We start from the raw sequence: 17,903 nt of genomic DNA, 5'->3' as shown, positions 1-17,903 counted from the left end.
AAGTCTATTCCAGGCATAAGGTGCCGCGAGAGAAAAGGAGCAAAGCCTGGAGTTAGCAGTGGAGGAGAAGGAGGACGACAAGAGAGATTTGTCCAGTGAGCGGAGTTCACGGGGAGGAAGGTAGGAAGAGATGAGAGTGGAGAGGTAATGGGGGGCTGCAGAGTGGATGCATTTACTCTTTAGGATTCTAGAATGCTGCTACCCTTTGAGATTCCGCGTAGAATCTTATTATTATTATTAGCATTTGTATAGCGCTACCAGACGCACGCAGCGCTGAACACCTGATACAAAGAGACAGTCCCTGCTCAATAGAGCTTACAATCTAAATAATACAGACAGACAAGACATTTACGGGTGAGGGAAGTAATGGGAACTAAAAAGCAGCAGTGAAAAGGTGGGTTTTCAGCATAGATTTGAAAACAGGTAGAGACGGAGCTAGACGTATAGGTCCAGGAAGTCTATTCCAGGCATAAGGTGCCGTGAGAGAAAAGGAGCGAAGCCTGGAGTTAGCAGTGGAGGAGAAGGAGGACGACAAGAGAGATTTGTCAAGTGAGCGGAGTTCACGGGATGGAATGTAGGGAGAGATGAGAGCAGAGAGGTAATGGGGGGCTGCAGAGTTAACTTATCTGTATGAAGCTACTCCTGCTTCTATGTGCATAATTTCTGGCCCTGTCCTCGGATCACCCCAATTTATACACATCAAATATGGCTGCCTAGAGACTTATACAGCCACAATATATGTATTATCCATGCTGGGGAAAAACCCCTCATGCTACCAACATCTAATGGATTTATATATCAAAAGGGCCTCTTCTCTGCAAAATTAGTAATATCTTAAGCAAGTGCCCGAATTACCTGCACACCAACTACTGAAGGCATTTCCAGCCTCTTCCCAGAAAAACACCTTCACCACGTGCTGAGTGTAGCAAGAGCGGGGGTACACTTACCGTCTCTTGTTTAGGAGGCGGTGAGTACATCCCCAGTGCCGGCAACTGTCACAGAACGCGGTAAGGGTGCTAATTGCAATGCACAGTTTACATCCGTTCTCTGCCTGTAACTCCTCCCCCTCAATATCTGCCCCATTTCAGGATAAACAGTTAGCAAGGGGATTAGTGGGTGCTGTCAGTTGTTACCACAGGCTATCACACACTAATTCATGTTCCAAAAAGGGCTTCTAGGTTTCAAACAGTATTTTGAGCTACAGGTTCGATCTGTGGAGAAAAAAAAAGTTTGGTCTAGAAAGACCTTGGAGAAAGCTGATATGACTGGCTTGCTGGCATCATTTGAACTCAGTGTAATGAGCTCATCTCGCGCAGACAATTAATCGAGGGATGAGTTTCCTTGCCATCCATGACATGGTGGGTCCACTGCAGGCTCAGATCTTGGACCTAAGTTCTGGAGGGGGAGGGGGAGAGAGTAAAAGGCAAACTCACCGTAAGCAGTGTGGGGGGGTTCAAGGAGTCAGACGAAAGGTCTCAACTGGCCAGTTTTCTTTTCAAAATGCAGTGGCAGGAAACTGGGAAGTTCCTGTTGGGTGCCGAACTTCTTGGGGTAGAGTTCCAGATATTACTTAGCAGGGTGTCTCTGAGGCCTAGACTGCTTCAGCTCCTTGGAGGTGGCTCACCCTCCCATCTCGCCCCTTTTGCAATCTTACTGATTTTTGGTTATGGTCTTTCTCTCAGCCTGTTCGCAGTGACATGCACTCTCAGAAAGGCCAAATGTGAACCACCCCAAAGACTGAGATTTTTCAGACGGTGCATCGGCTATAAAGCTAGAATGATTTAAGTGTCGTATTGCTTTGCAAAATGAATCAAGGCAGCATTAAATGAACCCCTGAAAGAATAAAGACAAAGTGGGGAGCAATTTGGATACAGTTTTTCAGCTGAAAATTGTCTTCCACCCGGTAGTTAAAAGTATGTACATCAGTTTCAGAGCACGTGGACTTGAAGTAAAGGGAAAATGGACAGGGAAAGGGGCACAGATTTCTTCCGCCCAACATGTAGTACCCTCCCCTTCAGTCCCAAACACCTCCAGAATGTGTAAGGTGGCAAATGCAGTACCTCTATCTGGTTGGAATTCTTGGTTTACATCTCAAAGGCTTCCCTCTCATGAAAGCGTGATCAAGAATCTCTGATGAGCCAGAAATAGGGCTCACGGAGGAGTGTGAGAGCTTTCAAATGAGTGTGACACACTGCTAATGAGTGAGACTTGGTATCGCTGCAGTCTGTCACAGCTTTGGGGGTACCTGAGCTTAAAATGTGGACGTTTAAAGGGAGCTTCAAGTTCAGGGCCTTGATTTTCACCAAGACGTGACAATTAGGCCCTTGTTCTTTGAATTTTCACCCTGAGCAGTGATATGCAGGTCCACGCCAGCTGCGGGCTGTCCAGGTGTTATGGCAAACAGTTTGGGGCAAATTCTATATAGGGTGCTAAATGTTAGCCGCTTCTTCTGTGCCGAATTTTCAGTGCAAAAAAAGTATTCTAACGGTTGCAAGATATTGAAACGGGGCAGAAATGGCAGATCGCCACAAAAACACACGGAATTCAGTTGGTAGGGTCCTTGTCCAGTAGAGCTGTTGCAGAGACGATGGAGGTGAAATGAATTTCCAAAGTAACAAGGGTCGTCAGTGGGAAAAGCAGGATTTGAACCCTGCTTTCCTGGCTCTCTGTCTGCCGCTCCACTTGGGACATTCCTCCACTTCAGACTTAAGGATTCCGTTCCCTTGGATTCTATATATGGCGCCCATCCAAGAGGTGGCCCAACTAAATTATCTAACAAGCTAATTAGTGCCAGTAAGTGGGTACTAATTGCCACCAATTGGAAATGACGGGCACATCTTGCTATGTGACGTTCTATAACAATTTGTGCCCAAATCCCTCGGCTCGCAACTCAAAGGGGATGTGGACCTGGGAGGGGGAGGGTCGGAGAATTCCTAAAATTTGCACACAGTGTTATCGAGTACCAGGGATTTGTGCCCACATTGGTTTCCAAACATTACACCTGGTTTGGGCGCTGAAATTGCCCATGATCGAATAGTATTGAGGTGCTGATATCAGAGGGCCGTTAGTAGGTTCAGTTGGTAGGTCCTTGCCCGGTAGAGCTTGGATTTGGAAGAGGTGAATAATTAAATCCAAATTCAATCTCCTAGGGCTTTTGGTGCCTTTAGAAATGACTGAACAGAGACCTTTTAACCAGCTCTTTCCCTGTTTAAAAGGGATTAAAAATGATCCTAATTTATCCGTCTTATAATATGGTTTAAAATAGAGTCTGTGGGTCTATTTATGGAGTTTTTTTTGTGTAGCAGTGGATTTCTTAACAGAAATTTTGACACAGGATGATTGAGAACATTTATGAATGAAATTTTATTTTTTATTTAATGTTTGTGTATATTCTGGTATATAACATTGTGTATGTACCGACTGCAATCCACCGAGAATTTTTGAGATTGTGCGGAATATAAATATTTTAAATAAATAAATAAACCAACAAGACTAGGAGATTAAAAAGTAAAACCAAGATCAGGGGTGGGGGGAGGATTTAAGCAGCCTCTTCTAGCCTACAAACGGCTCAGAAATAGCACACCTCGCATCCTTCTGGTTTGCCGAGGGTCCTGGGTGGTGAGAGTTAGAGAACTCTTGCAGTCCTGTGAAGGCACATTTCTGATAAATACCGGTTTACGCGTCGGAGAACGAAAAATCCTGAATGTGCGAGTGACCCCCCCCCCCCCCCCCCAGCTGCAAAACAGATGCCACTTAACCTGTAATTAGCGGCAGAAGAATGTGTTGGGTTTCGGAGCTTCTCATCTGTGGCTGAGCACAGACGGCCTTAATGAGTCCTTTCAAAGAATTAGGACTAAGTGATCAGGAAAAGGCAGAGAAACGTCTTCATTATTTTGCTGGCTGCATCACGGACTCTTCCGCTCGATGCTTTTTCAGGAGCCCAAACTGGCTAGCTCAGCACTGGGAAATGTATCCAATTACCCTCTTCTGTTCATCTCACGCAGTTAACGAATGGTGGGGAAGGAGGGGGTGGGGTGGGTTCAGGAGCTCACTACATATTTAGAAAACTTCAGACTTTTCTTTTTTTCTTTACGTTTTTGCTGACACACAGAACGAAGCGGTTTACATTTTAATCAAATAAAACAATAAATGATTAAAAAAAAAGGAACTCCAGTACAATGGGATGTAAAGAAATGAAGAGGTAGAGGGTAAGGTATGAAGAACACTGTAGGGGCAATCTATGAAGGTTGCCAAAATTTAGGCAACGCAATGCAGCGTGTTGAGCACAAATATTTAATAGGATCTGGGCATCCAGATTCCATTATAGGATACCAGGATGAGTTGCCATTTACGTGCTAAATTTTTGTTGCGCCCAGTTACGCCACAATTCGTTTTCTATAGCGTATATTTTGCTTTGCACCCCACTGTGTTAGGAAAGACGGTGTATTAAACCTAGTAAACCAGAAGCCATTAATGACCGTGTTCTACAAGCAATACACAGTCAAAATAGGCCCCAAATTGGTGGCAATTAGTACCCACTTACTGGCACTAATAAGCTTGTTAGCCAATTTAGTTGGGTCACCTCTTGGATGGGCGCCATATATAAGCACATAAGCACCGCCACGCTGGGAAAAGACCCAAGGTCCATCAAGCCCAGCACTCCGTCTTCGAAAGCGGCCAATCCAGGCCCCAAGAACCTGGCAAAACCCCCAAAATTTATAGAATCCAGGGGAACGGAGTCCTTAAGTCTTAAGTAGAGGAATGTCCTAGTGGAGAGGCAGACAGCCAGGAAACCAGGGTTCAAATCCTGCTTTTCCCACTGGTGATCCTTTGGGAATTCAGTTAGTAGGTCTTTGCCCAGTAGAGTTATTGCAGAGACGATCGAGGTGGATAAAAAATGCTCACCAGCAACAGCTGAGTATCGACCCCCAAATGTTTCTGCTGACTAGAAACTTTACCTCCCAGATTAATCTTTACTTGTGTCTCAAATATCTTTTGAGGGAACTTCAAGGGAGCATTATTTTGGGGGGACATTTTGAGTCAATGACACCTAGTGAAAATTGTCATTTATTTTTGCAGGTTAAGTGTTTCCCACTTCCAATTCTGGACATTAAGATTAAGAACCATGAGGTGTGATGGTGCGGTGATGTATTCACAGTGCCTGTTCAGCCACCCAGTCTCGGATCAGACCCAAGCAATAGAACATATAACTTCATCCAATAGACAGAACTCTACTATAACAATAATGAACACCTGAGAAACCAAGAACCTCGGTGGTAGCACGCTGGTAGCTCATACAGTCGCTGCTACCTAAGCTTTATGTACCAAATCGAAGACAGAATCCCCCCCTCCCCCGGCAGCTGACCGGTTAAATGCTTCTTAGCCGGATATTCAGCGGGAGATAGCACCGATTTACGTGTGATATAACTGGCTATCTGCCAATTTTCCCTGCATCTCTGGCTAAGTTTGGCAGCCAAATCTGGCCATGTCAATAGCAGGTCAATTGGCTTGGCTGGTTAAGTTGGAACCAGCCAAAAATAAACCAGATATTCAATGCTGGTCACCGGAACCAGCCCGGTATTGAATATCCGGGTCAGCACTGACCGTGAGAGACAGCCCGGCTACCTCTCATGGACTGTATATCGATCCCAACATGTTTAGGAGATGGTGACTGCGTATTGAGGGGACCAGCCTTGAGAAAGCTTAGGGCGAATCATGTCGGCAAAATAGTCCCAATACCAATGCTGGAAATTAGATTCAAAGCTGGTACAACTGCTAATACAGCTGCTTAGGAATAAGCTTAGTGCTTTCCTGATTATTACATTTATGTATTAAGACAGGGTCTCAGATAAAAATCCCTGAGAGAAAGGCAGAGGCCGGATTTGAAACTTAGACTTCGACATGGAGTTCCGTCTGCTGCTACACAGATGATTATAAACTGTCCACAATTAATTTGTGTCTGTTTTGGGACACCACTCATATGCGCAGAATAGACTGCTACTGTAAGACGTATGATCCATACCTTGGGTCTTGAGGGGTTAATCGCCCGCCCCCTCAATTAGGGAATCCATGCTAGGTTTGTAGGGGCAACCTGAAATCCAGTGAGCTCCCCACCGATGCCTTGGAGAAAGAGGAGTGGGAGGTACATTAGCATATTTAAAAGGCCAGCGTTCGCCTCTTCCCCCCCCCTCCCCCCGGCAGTTAGGTCACTAGTAGGGATCCGGTTTCTGTTCTGTGAAATTCAGAGGTGTGTAAAACTGCCATCAGACAGCGCAAAGAAACCTTTCACCCGACATGGGGAAGAAATGAAACGAGCGGAAGATATCCAAATATCCAGAATGTTAGCTAAGAGGGGCCTCTGTAGACTCCTGGGTGAAGAACCTTACCCACATCTTGGATACTACTATGAACAGTCAGGGTGCCGAGAGGAGAGGCACAATTTCCTGGGTCCGGGCTTCCAAGCGGGGCCCGGTGCTGGGGTCTCTCTCTCTCTCTCCTGCTGGGACCCGAGTGATCGCGTCCCCACAGGAGCAGGAGAGAGAAAACTCTGGCGCTGCAGTCGGGCCCCCCTTGGAGGCTGGGGAGGACCCAGAGGAGCAACTCCAGTGCTGCTCTTCTGCCCAGCTGAGCAGTGGCTTTTCCTCTCAGGGCGCATGCTTGGTTTGGAAACCCAGCATGCCCCGAGAGAAAAAGCAGCCGCAGGGGCAGGTACATAAGTACATAAGTAATGCCATACTGGGAAAAGACCAAGGGTCCATCGAGCCCAGCATCCTGTCCACAACAGCGGCCAATCCAGGCCAAGGGCACCTGGCAAGCTTCCCAAACGTACAAACATTCTATACATGTTATTCCTGGAATTTTGGATTTTTCCAAGTCCGTTTAGTAGCGGTTTATGGACTTGTCCTTTAGGAAACCGTCCAACCCCTTTTTAAACTCTGCTAAGCTAACCGCCTTCACCACTTTCTCCGGCAACGAATTCCAGAGTTTAATTACACGTTGGGTGAAGAAAAATTTTCTCCGATTTGTTTTAAATTTACTACACTGTAGTTTCATCGCATGCCCCCTAGTCCTAGTATTTTTGGAAAGCGTGAACAGACGCTTCACATCCACCTGTTCCACTCCACTCATTATTTTATACACCTCTATCATGTCTCCCCTCAGCCGTCTCTTCTCCAAGCTGTATAGCCCTAGCCTGCTTAGTCTTTCTTCATAGGGAAATCGTTCCATCCCCGCTATCATTTTAGTCGCCCTTCGCTGCACCTTTTCCAATTCTACTATATCTTTCTTGAGATGCGGCGACCAGAATTGAACACAATACTCGGCAGAAGAGCAGTGCTGGAGGAAGATGTCTTGGGGGAGGGGAAGCAGCGACGATTCGGGGGGGGGGGCTAGCTGTGGCCCTGTCCCGGCAGCCCGGGTCCGGTTCAGTCTCTCGGCGGACCTGTGAACAGTAGACACGAGCACAATTAAATTCACTGTGTCACAGCATGCCTAAGCACAGATCTGAGAGAAAAATGTCCTCTTCGAAAAAGACCAACAGCGTCGTCTTTAAGTGAGATGCAGTCTGTGTGCTTTGATTATTAGAAAAGCTGATGCCCATTTCAATAATACTGAAGCCCATTCATTACAGTATCCAGCTGAAACATCTGTGACAGTAATGAATTTGCAGCACTGAGGGAACAGACTGCTTAACTCTAGCAGTGAGGCTGCAACAACCGAACGCAAATGAAAGTCTGTTGAAACCTGGTGTTATGTGAGGCTGAAGAGGTTAGGGCTCTTCAGCTTGGAAAAGAGATGGATGAGGGGGAGATAGGATTGAGGTCTACAAAATCCCAAAGTACAAAGACTAGGGGACGCTCAAGGAAGTTACATGGAAATACTTAAAAACAAAACAGGAGGAAATATTTTTTTCACTCAGAGAAGAGTTAAGCTCGGCAACTCATTGCTGGAGGATGTGGTAACAGCGGTTAGCGTATCTGGGTTTAAAAAGGGTTCGGACAAGTTCCTGGAGGAAAAGTCCATAGTTTGCTATTGAGACAGACATGGGGAAGTCACTGCTTGCCCTGGGATTGGTAGCATGGAATGTTGCCACTATTTGGGTTTTCTGCCAGGTACTTGTGACGTGGTTTAGCCACTGTTGGAAGCAGGATACTGGGGTAGATGGACCACTGGTCTAACCCAGTATGGACAGTCTTGTGTTCTTATGTTCTTTGAGGTGAGAGAAAAGTGCAGCCTCTTACTAAACGCATCAAGAAGGTTGTCACAAAAATACACTTTCTATTCCTCGTTTTTGGAGCTGCCGACCTCTTAGGGATTCGTAATCCTAGATGTCAGATTTGGTAAAAAATCATCAGGGACAATTTCTATAATTGGGGACGACGTATTTGATGGTTAATCCAAATAATGAACCCGTACCCTATCCCCAACCGGAAAGAACTTCCGCCATCAAGAGGAGAAGAAGAAGAGGAAAAAATATTATTTATTCATCCAGGGATGGCCAAAACATCAAGATGTTAATGGCATAGTCTGGCCAGGGTAATATCTAGTCATCAATGAATATGAGGGGAAGGGACTGCCCCTATCGGACCGACCGTTCACTTGTCTATTAGATTGTAAGCTCTTTGAGCAGGGACTGTCTCTCTTTGTAAAATTGTACAGCGCTGCGTAACCCTAGTAGCGCTCTAGAAATGTTAAGTAGTAGTAGTAGTATTACATATAGCAGTGATTTAACCAGAGCTGAGATTGTGATGTCATAATGCCTCATTCCACCAATGCCTAAGAGCCAACCTCATCAGTGATGTCACAATGGCTCGACTGTCCTATACTTGGCCCACTTCCCCCCTTAGTGTGAAGAGTTTCAGTCTCTGGTATCCAGAGCTGAGATTGTGATGTCATAATGCCTCATTCCACCAATGCCTAAGAGCCAACCTCATCAGTGATGTCACAATGGCTTGATTGTCCTATATTTGTCTCACTCTTATCTATTAAATTGTAAGCTCTTTGAGCAGAGACTGTCTCTCTTTGTTAAATTGTACAGCGCTGCGTAACCCTAGTAGCGCTCTAGAAATGTTAAGTAGTAGTAGTAGTAGTAGATGCAGTGAGCTGAGTGTTCATTCTATACTGAAACACAAAGGAGAGGGAATCCAAAGCACGTCAGTTTAGCTTTGTGCGGGACATTTCAGCTTGAAAATTTACTTTTGTTCCCACATTGCCTGTTTGGCGTCTCTCAGCTCAGTACAATTGTCTTTTTTAAGACAAGTATTTCCTCACAATGGATGATTGGTATCCCTAGGAACTGATACCATTTATAGACCCTGAGGAAGGTGTTTTGTAGCTGAAATACGGACCGTGTCGGGTCTGATCAATAAAGTTAAGTTGAGATCTCCTTTACTTGAAGGCTCCTTGTGCGTTTTTGCTGGTGGTTAATGCTATACTGGCAACTGTTGTAGAATACTAGTGTAAATCGGCATCTATAATGCGCGTGATATGCAAAAAAAAAGCTGAGCAAAATTTGAGCCCTACTTTCAGCAGAAAATTCCTCTTAAGTTAGGAGCATAAAAGCAGTACTTCTCAATCGAACCCTGCATTTCTTTTGCTGAAAATCAGTGCTAAGTTCCTAACGTCTTTTCCTGCCCTAAATCCACCCTTGTTACCAATTTAGTGAAATTTTGAGTAAGAATTTATACCCTCAACCCTAGCAAATTTTCAGAGGTCAATCTATAAACCTAACTCTCAAAGTGAGGAGCAGAAATCTTTTGAATTTGGGCTCTAGGCGCCTACGTCTAGCTGTGCCTTCTACGCCATGTCAATCACATAAATGCGGCCCTTTAGAGTGTAACCGACAGTATTCTGTAACTTATGTGTGTAAACCGGGGGCGTAGCTACGTGTGGCCACGGGGGCATGGGCCCCCACAGATTACGCCCTGGCCCACTCTACATTTTACCCCCGCCCCACCATCGCCGCCTGCCCCTGTTGAGGCTTTTCCTCTTGTATACTATATGCAGTGATAAGGGATTTGTGATACAGTTATCGGAGTGAGAGAGATCCCTGCCTCTAGTCAAGCTCAGCGCCCAATAAGCACCTTAAACGCGTAACTGTAACAGCCTCACACGCATGTGCTAATATTGGAGAACATACACACGCACTCAGGGCCTACACACAAGTGCGAAGTTATTGAATGAGCGGCTCTGGAGACCTGGAAAGTCAATGCTGCTGCCCAGACATGGCCTAATCCCCTCCCCCCTCCCCTTCTCCCCACCACAGTCCGACCATCACCCTCCCTTCCCCTCACCTTGCAGTCTTCTGAGTGGGGCTCTGGCGCAGCAGCTATCCTCAAAAGCTGCCCCCGGCTACCCCAAAGCTTTCCCTCTCTGCCGCGATCTGCCCAGGTAGAAACAGGAAATTGCGTGAGAGGGGGAAGAACGCAGCAGAGAGGGAAGGTTTCAGGGGCAGCTTCTGAGAATGACTATTGCGCTGGGGCCCCTCTAAGAAGAGAAATCAATTTTTAAACAAGTTCGGGAAGGGAGGAGGAGATGGACTGTGGTGGGCAGAAAGAGAAGACATGTCTGGATCTCAGGGCCCCCAGGAGCTCTGGGGCCAAGGGCAGCTGCCCTGTTTGCCCCCAACTAACGCTGGCCCCTGGGGTTTGTCTCTTAACTTGGGACTTACTGTTTTTGGCTCTGCGCCAGGTCGCACACAGAAATCATCTTCGTTTCCTTGGCAACCTCAAGGAAAGCATTGGCCTTTTCAAGGACAATCCGTTTGAAGTTAAGAGGGAAAGGTTTTAAAATCAGACGTAGAGGAATTGAACCCTTATAATAAACCCTATAAAGGATGAACAATGTTTACTTCAGGAGTTTCACAGTCACGCTCTGGCTGGATGTTACACTGTGGATATTGACAGTGTCACTTTGGCTCTGCGTTACTGTTTGCTATGAAGGAAGCTACGGTAGCTGTTAACACACATGACCGGAGTCTTCTTAAAGCTCAGAGCAGCAAAGTGTGAATAGGTTTTGCACAGTGGCTTCTGTTTATAGCTTTTGGCTTTGGGTACAAGGTAACGTCAGAATGGGTGTTAAGTCTGTGGAGGCTTATTTCTCGGTCATACCTGGCTGGCATGTTGGCAATTTGGCTCCTAGTTCTGGACTCATCCATTTTCCTCCTGCTTCACAGGTGTATGTTCCTAAAAGGTCAGACATGGACAGACGGGTTATAAAAGGGTAACATTGTAGACAGGAGTAAAGACAAATAGAAGAGCCTTATTTTCAACGAAATATTCAATCTGCTGCAGAAAGACTGTCCCAAGACTCTCCGAAGCTTTGCTGCTCTTTGTTAGGTTTTTCTGCCCTTCAGAAAATTACTTGCAATCATTTAAGGCGTCGTTATCATATCAAGCAGCGTGAAGTCGGAATCTTCTGCCTTGTCTTCTTAGACAAATAGATAATTACTATCAGTTCAGAAAGCTGTTGAAGTCATTTCTCTTTAGAAAGAATTTTATGAGTTTAAATTAATGATTTTTTTTTTTTTATTATTTAGATGGGTTTGATTTGGGGTTGTTTGATGTACTGTGAATCTCTGGAGGATGCTTCAGATTCTTTATCGTTACCTGCATCGATCTTGATGGCTATTGCAGGATACAAGGACTTTAATGTAATGTAATTGCCACGGCAGCTTTGCAGATTAAGCAGGTCTCAGTAAAAATGTCCTGCAGGTATCGCTATTCAGGGGTCCTTTTACTAAGGTGCACTGAAAAATGGCCTGCAGTAGCGTAGGACGATAATGGAAAAAAGAAAGCCGGCCCTGACGAGCATTTTGCCGACTTCACTTGGTCCCTTTTTGTTCACGACCAAGCCTGAAAAAGGTGCCCCAACTGACCAGATGACCACCGGAGGGAATCGGGGATGACCTCCCCTTACTCCCCCAGTGGTCACCAACCCCCTCCCACCCAAAAAATAAAAATAAAAAACTTTTTTTTGCCAGCTTCTATGCCAGGCTCAAATGTCATACCCAGCTCCATCACAGCACTATTCAGGTCCCTGGAGCAGCTTTAGTGGGTGCAGTGCACTTCAGGCAGGCGGAACCAGGTCCATCCCCCCCCCCCCTCACCTGTTACACTTGTGCTGGTAAATGGGAGCCCTCCAAAATCCCCCCAAAACCCATTGTACCCACATGTAGGTGCCCCCCTTCATCCCTAAGGGCTATGGTAGTGGTGTACAGTTGTGGGGAGTGGGTTTTGGGGGGGATTTGGGGGGGCTCAGCACACAAGGTAAGGGAGCTATGCACCTGGGAACAATTTGTGAAGTCCACTGCAGTGCCCCCTAGGGTGCCCGGTTGGTGTCCTGGTATATGAGGGGGACCAGTGCACTACAAATGTTGGCTCCTCCCACGACCAAATGCCTTGGGTTTGGCCGGGTTTGAGATGGCCGCCATGAGTTTCCATTATCGGGGAAAACCAATGTTGGCCATCTCTAAGGCTGGCCCAAATGTTGAGATTTGGCCGGCCCCGACCGTATTATCGAAACGAAAGATGGCCGGCCATCTTGTTTCGATAATACGGTCGGGGACGCTGCTTTACGGGGCCGGCCTTAAAGATGGCCGCCCTTATAGATGGGCGCCCCCGTTCGATTATGCCCCTTCACGTTACTAGTGGTAAGATTTCACACGTTCACCAGGTGGTAATGGTCAATGTGCGTCCAAATGCTGATTACCGCCAGCACGCCAGAAAATAAAAATATGTTCTGACGCGTGTATCAGATCAGCGCCAAAAATAAAATTACTGGCCGGGCGCATTGGGCGGACATAGGCGCTTACGTGGCTTAGTAAAAGGGCCCCTCAGTGTGGTTTAAGTGGGCTTGCTCGCATGGCTTCGTACCGGAAATGTTTGGCGCCATCTCATAATACGGCAGCTGGCAGGAATACTGAATGTCGGATCGATAGGTGGTGAGGTTCTTCACAGTGGGGAAGCTGATGAATCCATTTTCAAGCTGAGCTGGGGATCTGCAGTCCACGACTAAAGGAGTAAAAACAAAATCTCGGTAAGATATCATGTGAGAAACCGAAAGGTGCCAAAAACTGTTTAGACCACAGGTACCAACATTTCAAGATGGCTGGGGCTGCCAAATACAATATAAATTACCCCTCCCTGATCACAATGAAGGAGCTTGCTCAATATTGGGGAAATTAGCACCCCCAGGCCCCTGCAGAGCTGGTTTAGACAGAATTTTTAGCTGGGGAACAGCAAATATGCAAATACCCTGTTACTCAGACATGTGCTGTACTTACTTACCACAGCAGGAAAAAGTAGAGGCTGACCAAAGACGAATCACCACCGGAGATATGAATCCAACAGTCTTTATTTGTGATAAATAAAAGACCTGACACGGTCCGTGTTTCGACGCACGAGAGCGTCTACATCAGGGGTCAAACAGTAAACTCCAAATCTAGTAGCAGGACCGCAGCCCTGTTCGTGACTAGAGCAGTGGCGTAGCTACGTGGGGCCTGAGGGGGCCCGGGCCCCCGTAGATTTGGCCCTGGCCCCCTGCCCCACGATCCCCTTCAACCCCCCTCCCGCCACCAACTCTCCCCCGCCGGCGTTGAAACAGCTGATCGCCGGAACTTCATTGAAGAAAGGCGCTACTCGAGCGCGGAAGGAAGTCTCTCTTCAAAAAAGGTATCATTTGCGGCGACGGGGCGGGCGGCGACGGCGTGGGAGAGTTGGTGGCGGGAGGGGGGTTGAAGGGGATTGTGGGCAGGCCGGTGGGGGGGGGGGGGTCCGATGTGGTGGCGGCGGCGGCAGCGCGGCGGCTCGGGCCGGGGGCGGCTAAACAGTGCCCCCCCACCTCGGGCTCTGGCCCCCCCTTCTGGCGAGGTCTGGCTACGCCCCTGGACTACAGAAGTATGCAAATACCTTGGTATTCAAAGCAAGCAGACCAGCTTCTTGCGATTTTTTATTCCTACAGTTGTTGCAAGAGGCTGGTCTGCTTGCTTTGAATACCAAGGTATTTGCATACTTCTCTGGCTGGCAGTAAGGTCTCAGACCCAAAATGGAATCGCGGCAATTTTCATTATGCCGCACATCCATTTTCAGCAAAAATGTTAAAAAGGCATTTTGTACAGGTGAGCTGAAAAATGATTCTGCGCATGCCCAAAACACGTGTCTACATTACCACAGGCCATTTTTCAGCGCACCTTTGTAAAAAGGGTCCCACAGTGCCCTGCATTTACCCAGGATCCTAATGTGTTGTACAGTTATAGTGTGTCAGAAAGAGACATGCAGCCACCTCTGGGGTGGACAGCCTAGAACCATTTTCCTGTGTATGAAAACCTTCAGATAGATAAAGGGGTGATGCTTCTAATATGATTTTCATTATAGCTGGGTAACATAGTAACATAGTAGATGACGGCAGAAAAAGACCTGCACGGTCCATCCAGTCTGCTGAGGAGGAAGGAGGTGTTTTAGAGAGCTCTGCTGACTTCCAGTGGAAAGGGAGTGAGACCTAGCTCCCTCCCCAAAGATGAGGAGGGTCCCTGGGGAGAAGGCCTCAGGAAAGTCCCAGGCTATGGGGCCTCCTGGGGCCCGGGACCAGAAGGCCGAAAGGAGTGGCTCTCTCCCTGGTTTGACTACCGGGAGAAGGGAAAGGAGTCCAGTGGACCGAAGGGAGAAGCAGCCCAGTGGAGGCCACCAGAGCATTTCCCCCTCCATGGCCCAGCTTGCGGAAGGTAAGCGAGAAGACAGTGGAGGGGGGAGGAAGATAGTACAGGCCCCAGAAGGGCGCTTCCAAGGAAGGGAGAAGGAAGAGGCGATGGAAGTTTGCCAGAAGCCTTTGCTGGAGGCAGCTGAGAGTGAGAGTGAGGAGAGTGGATCGTCAGATGAGGAGTTCCTTGAAGTGAGCTATGACCCTGATGATCCAGCAAGTAGTGTGGTAAATATTGTAAGACGAATTAAGCTGGTGGAAAAAGAAGTAGTGGAGCTAGGAAAACGTCTGAAAATGGCAAGAACTATGTGTAAATTTGCCCCAGCGGAGCACAGACAAATGTATGTTAAAGAGGAAGCCCGGATATCAAAGTTGTTGGGGAAAAAAGAACACTTGTTGAACTGTTTAAAAAAGGGCTCTGTGAATCCTTTGAGGGAGCTCTATGTTAACCGAGAAAGGATGGCTTCAATACCACAGTCTGGGGGTTCAGGAACACTACAGTTGCAGCAAGCTTCAGTGTCTTCAGCAGCATTAGACTCAAAAGAGTTGTCTGGGTTCAGAGGTGACCCCACTTTAAAATACATGAGACAGTTGGCAACACAGTCTAGAGCACTTACCCAGCAGCCAGAGGATAAGGAGGCAGCGGCAGGACATGGCTCTGAGGTGGGGGCTGGAGTAGAGATCCTACCTGTGGAGGGGAGGACAGAACTCAGTAACTTTTCAAAACTCCAGATAATGGAGGCAGCAGAGGGAGACGCAGGTAGCAGCCTGTTTTCTACAGAGGTGGTGGTCGAAGTCTCAGAGGGCTTACCTGCAGTTGTGCAAACAGCAGAGACAGTTGCCGTGAAGGAGGCCCTGTTGGAAAAGGGTCAGCAGAGGCAGACTCCGGTATTTTTGGCTGGGTCTGCAATGACTGAAGTGGAAACCGAAGCAGCATGGCATCTGGAGAAGCCCCGCCCACGAAGTCCGGGAGCAGGGGAGGTCTTCCCTGAGCATGGAGTAGCTGGCGGTTTACAGGAGAGGGGTCGGAGAGAGAGGAATAGGAGCGGGCAGCAGCTGGGAGCTCATTTGACCAGCTGTCCATTACAAGAGGTGAAATCGGGGGGTGCTAACAGCCAGCCTGTGGCGGAATCAGGAACAGACAAGCCATGCCCCCGGGAAGCGCCAGCCATTGGGAGAACGCAGGAGGGACTGCACCAGAAGCAAGGGGGAAGTAACCCGATTGTTGAGAGACTTTCGTTGACTACAGAAGTGGACATGGCAAGTCTAACAGATGTGCAGCAGGTGGTGGAGCAGACCTGCCAGCAGGACGGCTGGGAGCGAGGAGCCAAGGGGAGCGGCGGAGTTCCGGAGGCTTCGCCCCTGGTGCCGGAGGTTGGAGGGAGTTCGGGGGCAGAGCGAGCAGGGAGTCTGGTATCGCCAGCTGCAGACCTGACTGGGCAGGTGCCAGAGTATCGCCAGGAGACAGAGGAGAGGAGGCGATTAGCCCAGAGGCTGGAGCCTGCAGTGGCAGGGACGAGCAGGGATGTTCCAGGAAGTGGAGATGGGCAGGACAATCAGTTGGAGGCAGCCCAAGCCGCAGAACTGACTATGGACGTTGCTGGATGTTTGTCTGAGAGGGAAGGGGACGGGGGACAACGGGAGGGGGAGGGGGCGGTGGATATTGAGGAAGGGAGAGGGATGAGGGGAGGGGCAGAGGGACAGAAGGGGGGGGAGGCAGAGGGAAGGGCTGGAACAAGTGTGGAGGGGGGGCGGTGGGGGCTGGGGTCCAAGTCCTTTGCGGCAGTAGTCCAGGGAGGGGGAAGGAGGGAGGGGGGGAGATCGGGTGGTTTTGAGGGCCCAGGGAGGGGTTGGGGGGGGAGCGGGGACAGGGGGTGGACAGCTGCCTAAGCGGCGAAATGTGGTACAGCTCAAATGGATAGGGGAGGGGGCAATGCCCTCCAGGGATCGGGTCTTGAGGCTGGTGATGGGGATGGGGTTTATACCCGAGGACTTTTACGCGTGTATACACCCCATCAACATCCCAGAATATGACTTGAGCTTCATGACCCAGAGGGGGATGGAAATATTCTGGGAAAGGTACGAGGGGGTGAGGGGAAAGGGGGAGTGGCGGGACCTCAGGGCCATTCCAGTCAGCAAGCCGGACCTGGTGCAGATCACCCTGCTCGTGAGAAATGAGTCTATCTCTGGGGCAGATTTAGCCTACTGGCTACAGAGGTACGCGGAGCTGAGATCCCCACTTACAAAGTTACCGGATCCAAGCAGGGTTTGGGCAGGAGGTTGGGGAGCCCTGGTCAAATTGAGACAGGAGAGCCATGTGGTCCAGCACATTCCTTCGGCTGCCTTTATCGGTCGTGACAGGATACTGTGCTTTTACAAGGGGCAGCCGCGGCAGTGCTTCAGATGTGGTTCGTTTAGGCACTTCAGCATGTCATGCCCAGTGGTAAAGTGTGGAAGATGCGGGGATCAGCATGCCACAGAGGACTGCACCGCGATCAGGTGCAACCTCTGCGGCGGGTTAGGCCATGCATATCGGAACTGCCCTAGGGCGGCCCATAACGAGTGGGATATGTGGGGGAAGGGACGGGGAGGGGGGGTAATGGAGGAGGGGATAGGGCAGGGGGTGATAGGCAGGGAGGGGCAAGGGGAGGAGAAGGAGGGGATGCAGGAGGGGGGGCGGCAGGGGGCTGGGTCAGGAGTGGAGCAGGGGGGAGAGGGGGAGTGGGTACAAGTGCCACAGAGGAAAGGGAAGTTTCGGAGGGGGGGGAAAGTAGGGGTGGGCAGGGAGGGGTCGCTGCAGGGGAAGAGGGGGGGGAACAGATTTCAGGTGTTGGAGGAGGAGGAGGAGGATAGGGAGGTTGGGAGGGAGGAGGAAGAACAGGGGAAAGGAGAAGAGGTGGAGTTAATGGAGGAAGAGGGGGCGGCAGGGGGGATTGGAGAGGGCAAACGGAAATATGAGGAAGCACTGGAGGAGGGTACTGGTGGTAGGAAGAAGGGCGGGAAGGCTCTGGGGGGAGGGGGAGGGGTGAGGGAGGAGGAAGAGGGAAGGAAGGGAGGGAGGGGAAAAGGGGAGTAAGAGGAAAGCTGAGGGGGCCGGGCAGGTGGTGAAGGCCCAAGTGCAGGCTTGGGGGGACAGAGTGGAGCTAGAGGAGGATCTGGAGGACTTGGAGGACTTGGGGGAGGTGGAGGACTCGGAGGAGGAGGTAGGG

General features: G+C 49.0%; 1 protein-coding gene across 3 annotated transcripts in view; it reads right to left on the bottom strand.

The window, feature by feature from the left end:
• The window catches only part of MASP1 (mannan binding lectin serine peptidase 1), a 118,761-nt gene that overhangs the window by 31,309 nt on the left and 69,549 nt on the right, over window positions 1-17,903 (bottom strand). For all 3 annotated transcript variants that reach the window (XM_030216107.1, XM_030216109.1, XM_030216108.1), the window contains exons 9-10: window positions 12,873-13,010; window positions 11,109-11,183 (exon numbers count right to left, since the gene is read on the bottom strand). In XM_030216107.1, coding sequence (XP_030071967.1) covers window positions 11,109-11,183; window positions 12,873-13,010 — 213 coding nt within the window. The remainder of the gene's footprint in view (window positions 1-11,108; window positions 11,184-12,872; window positions 13,011-17,903) is intronic.

Source organism: Microcaecilia unicolor, chromosome 10 (assembly GCF_901765095.1).
Source record: "Microcaecilia unicolor chromosome 10, aMicUni1.1, whole genome shotgun sequence".
Taxonomy (NCBI): domain Eukaryota; kingdom Metazoa; phylum Chordata; class Amphibia; order Gymnophiona; family Siphonopidae; genus Microcaecilia; species Microcaecilia unicolor.
This window is presented reverse-complemented; position numbering and strand designations above follow the sequence as displayed.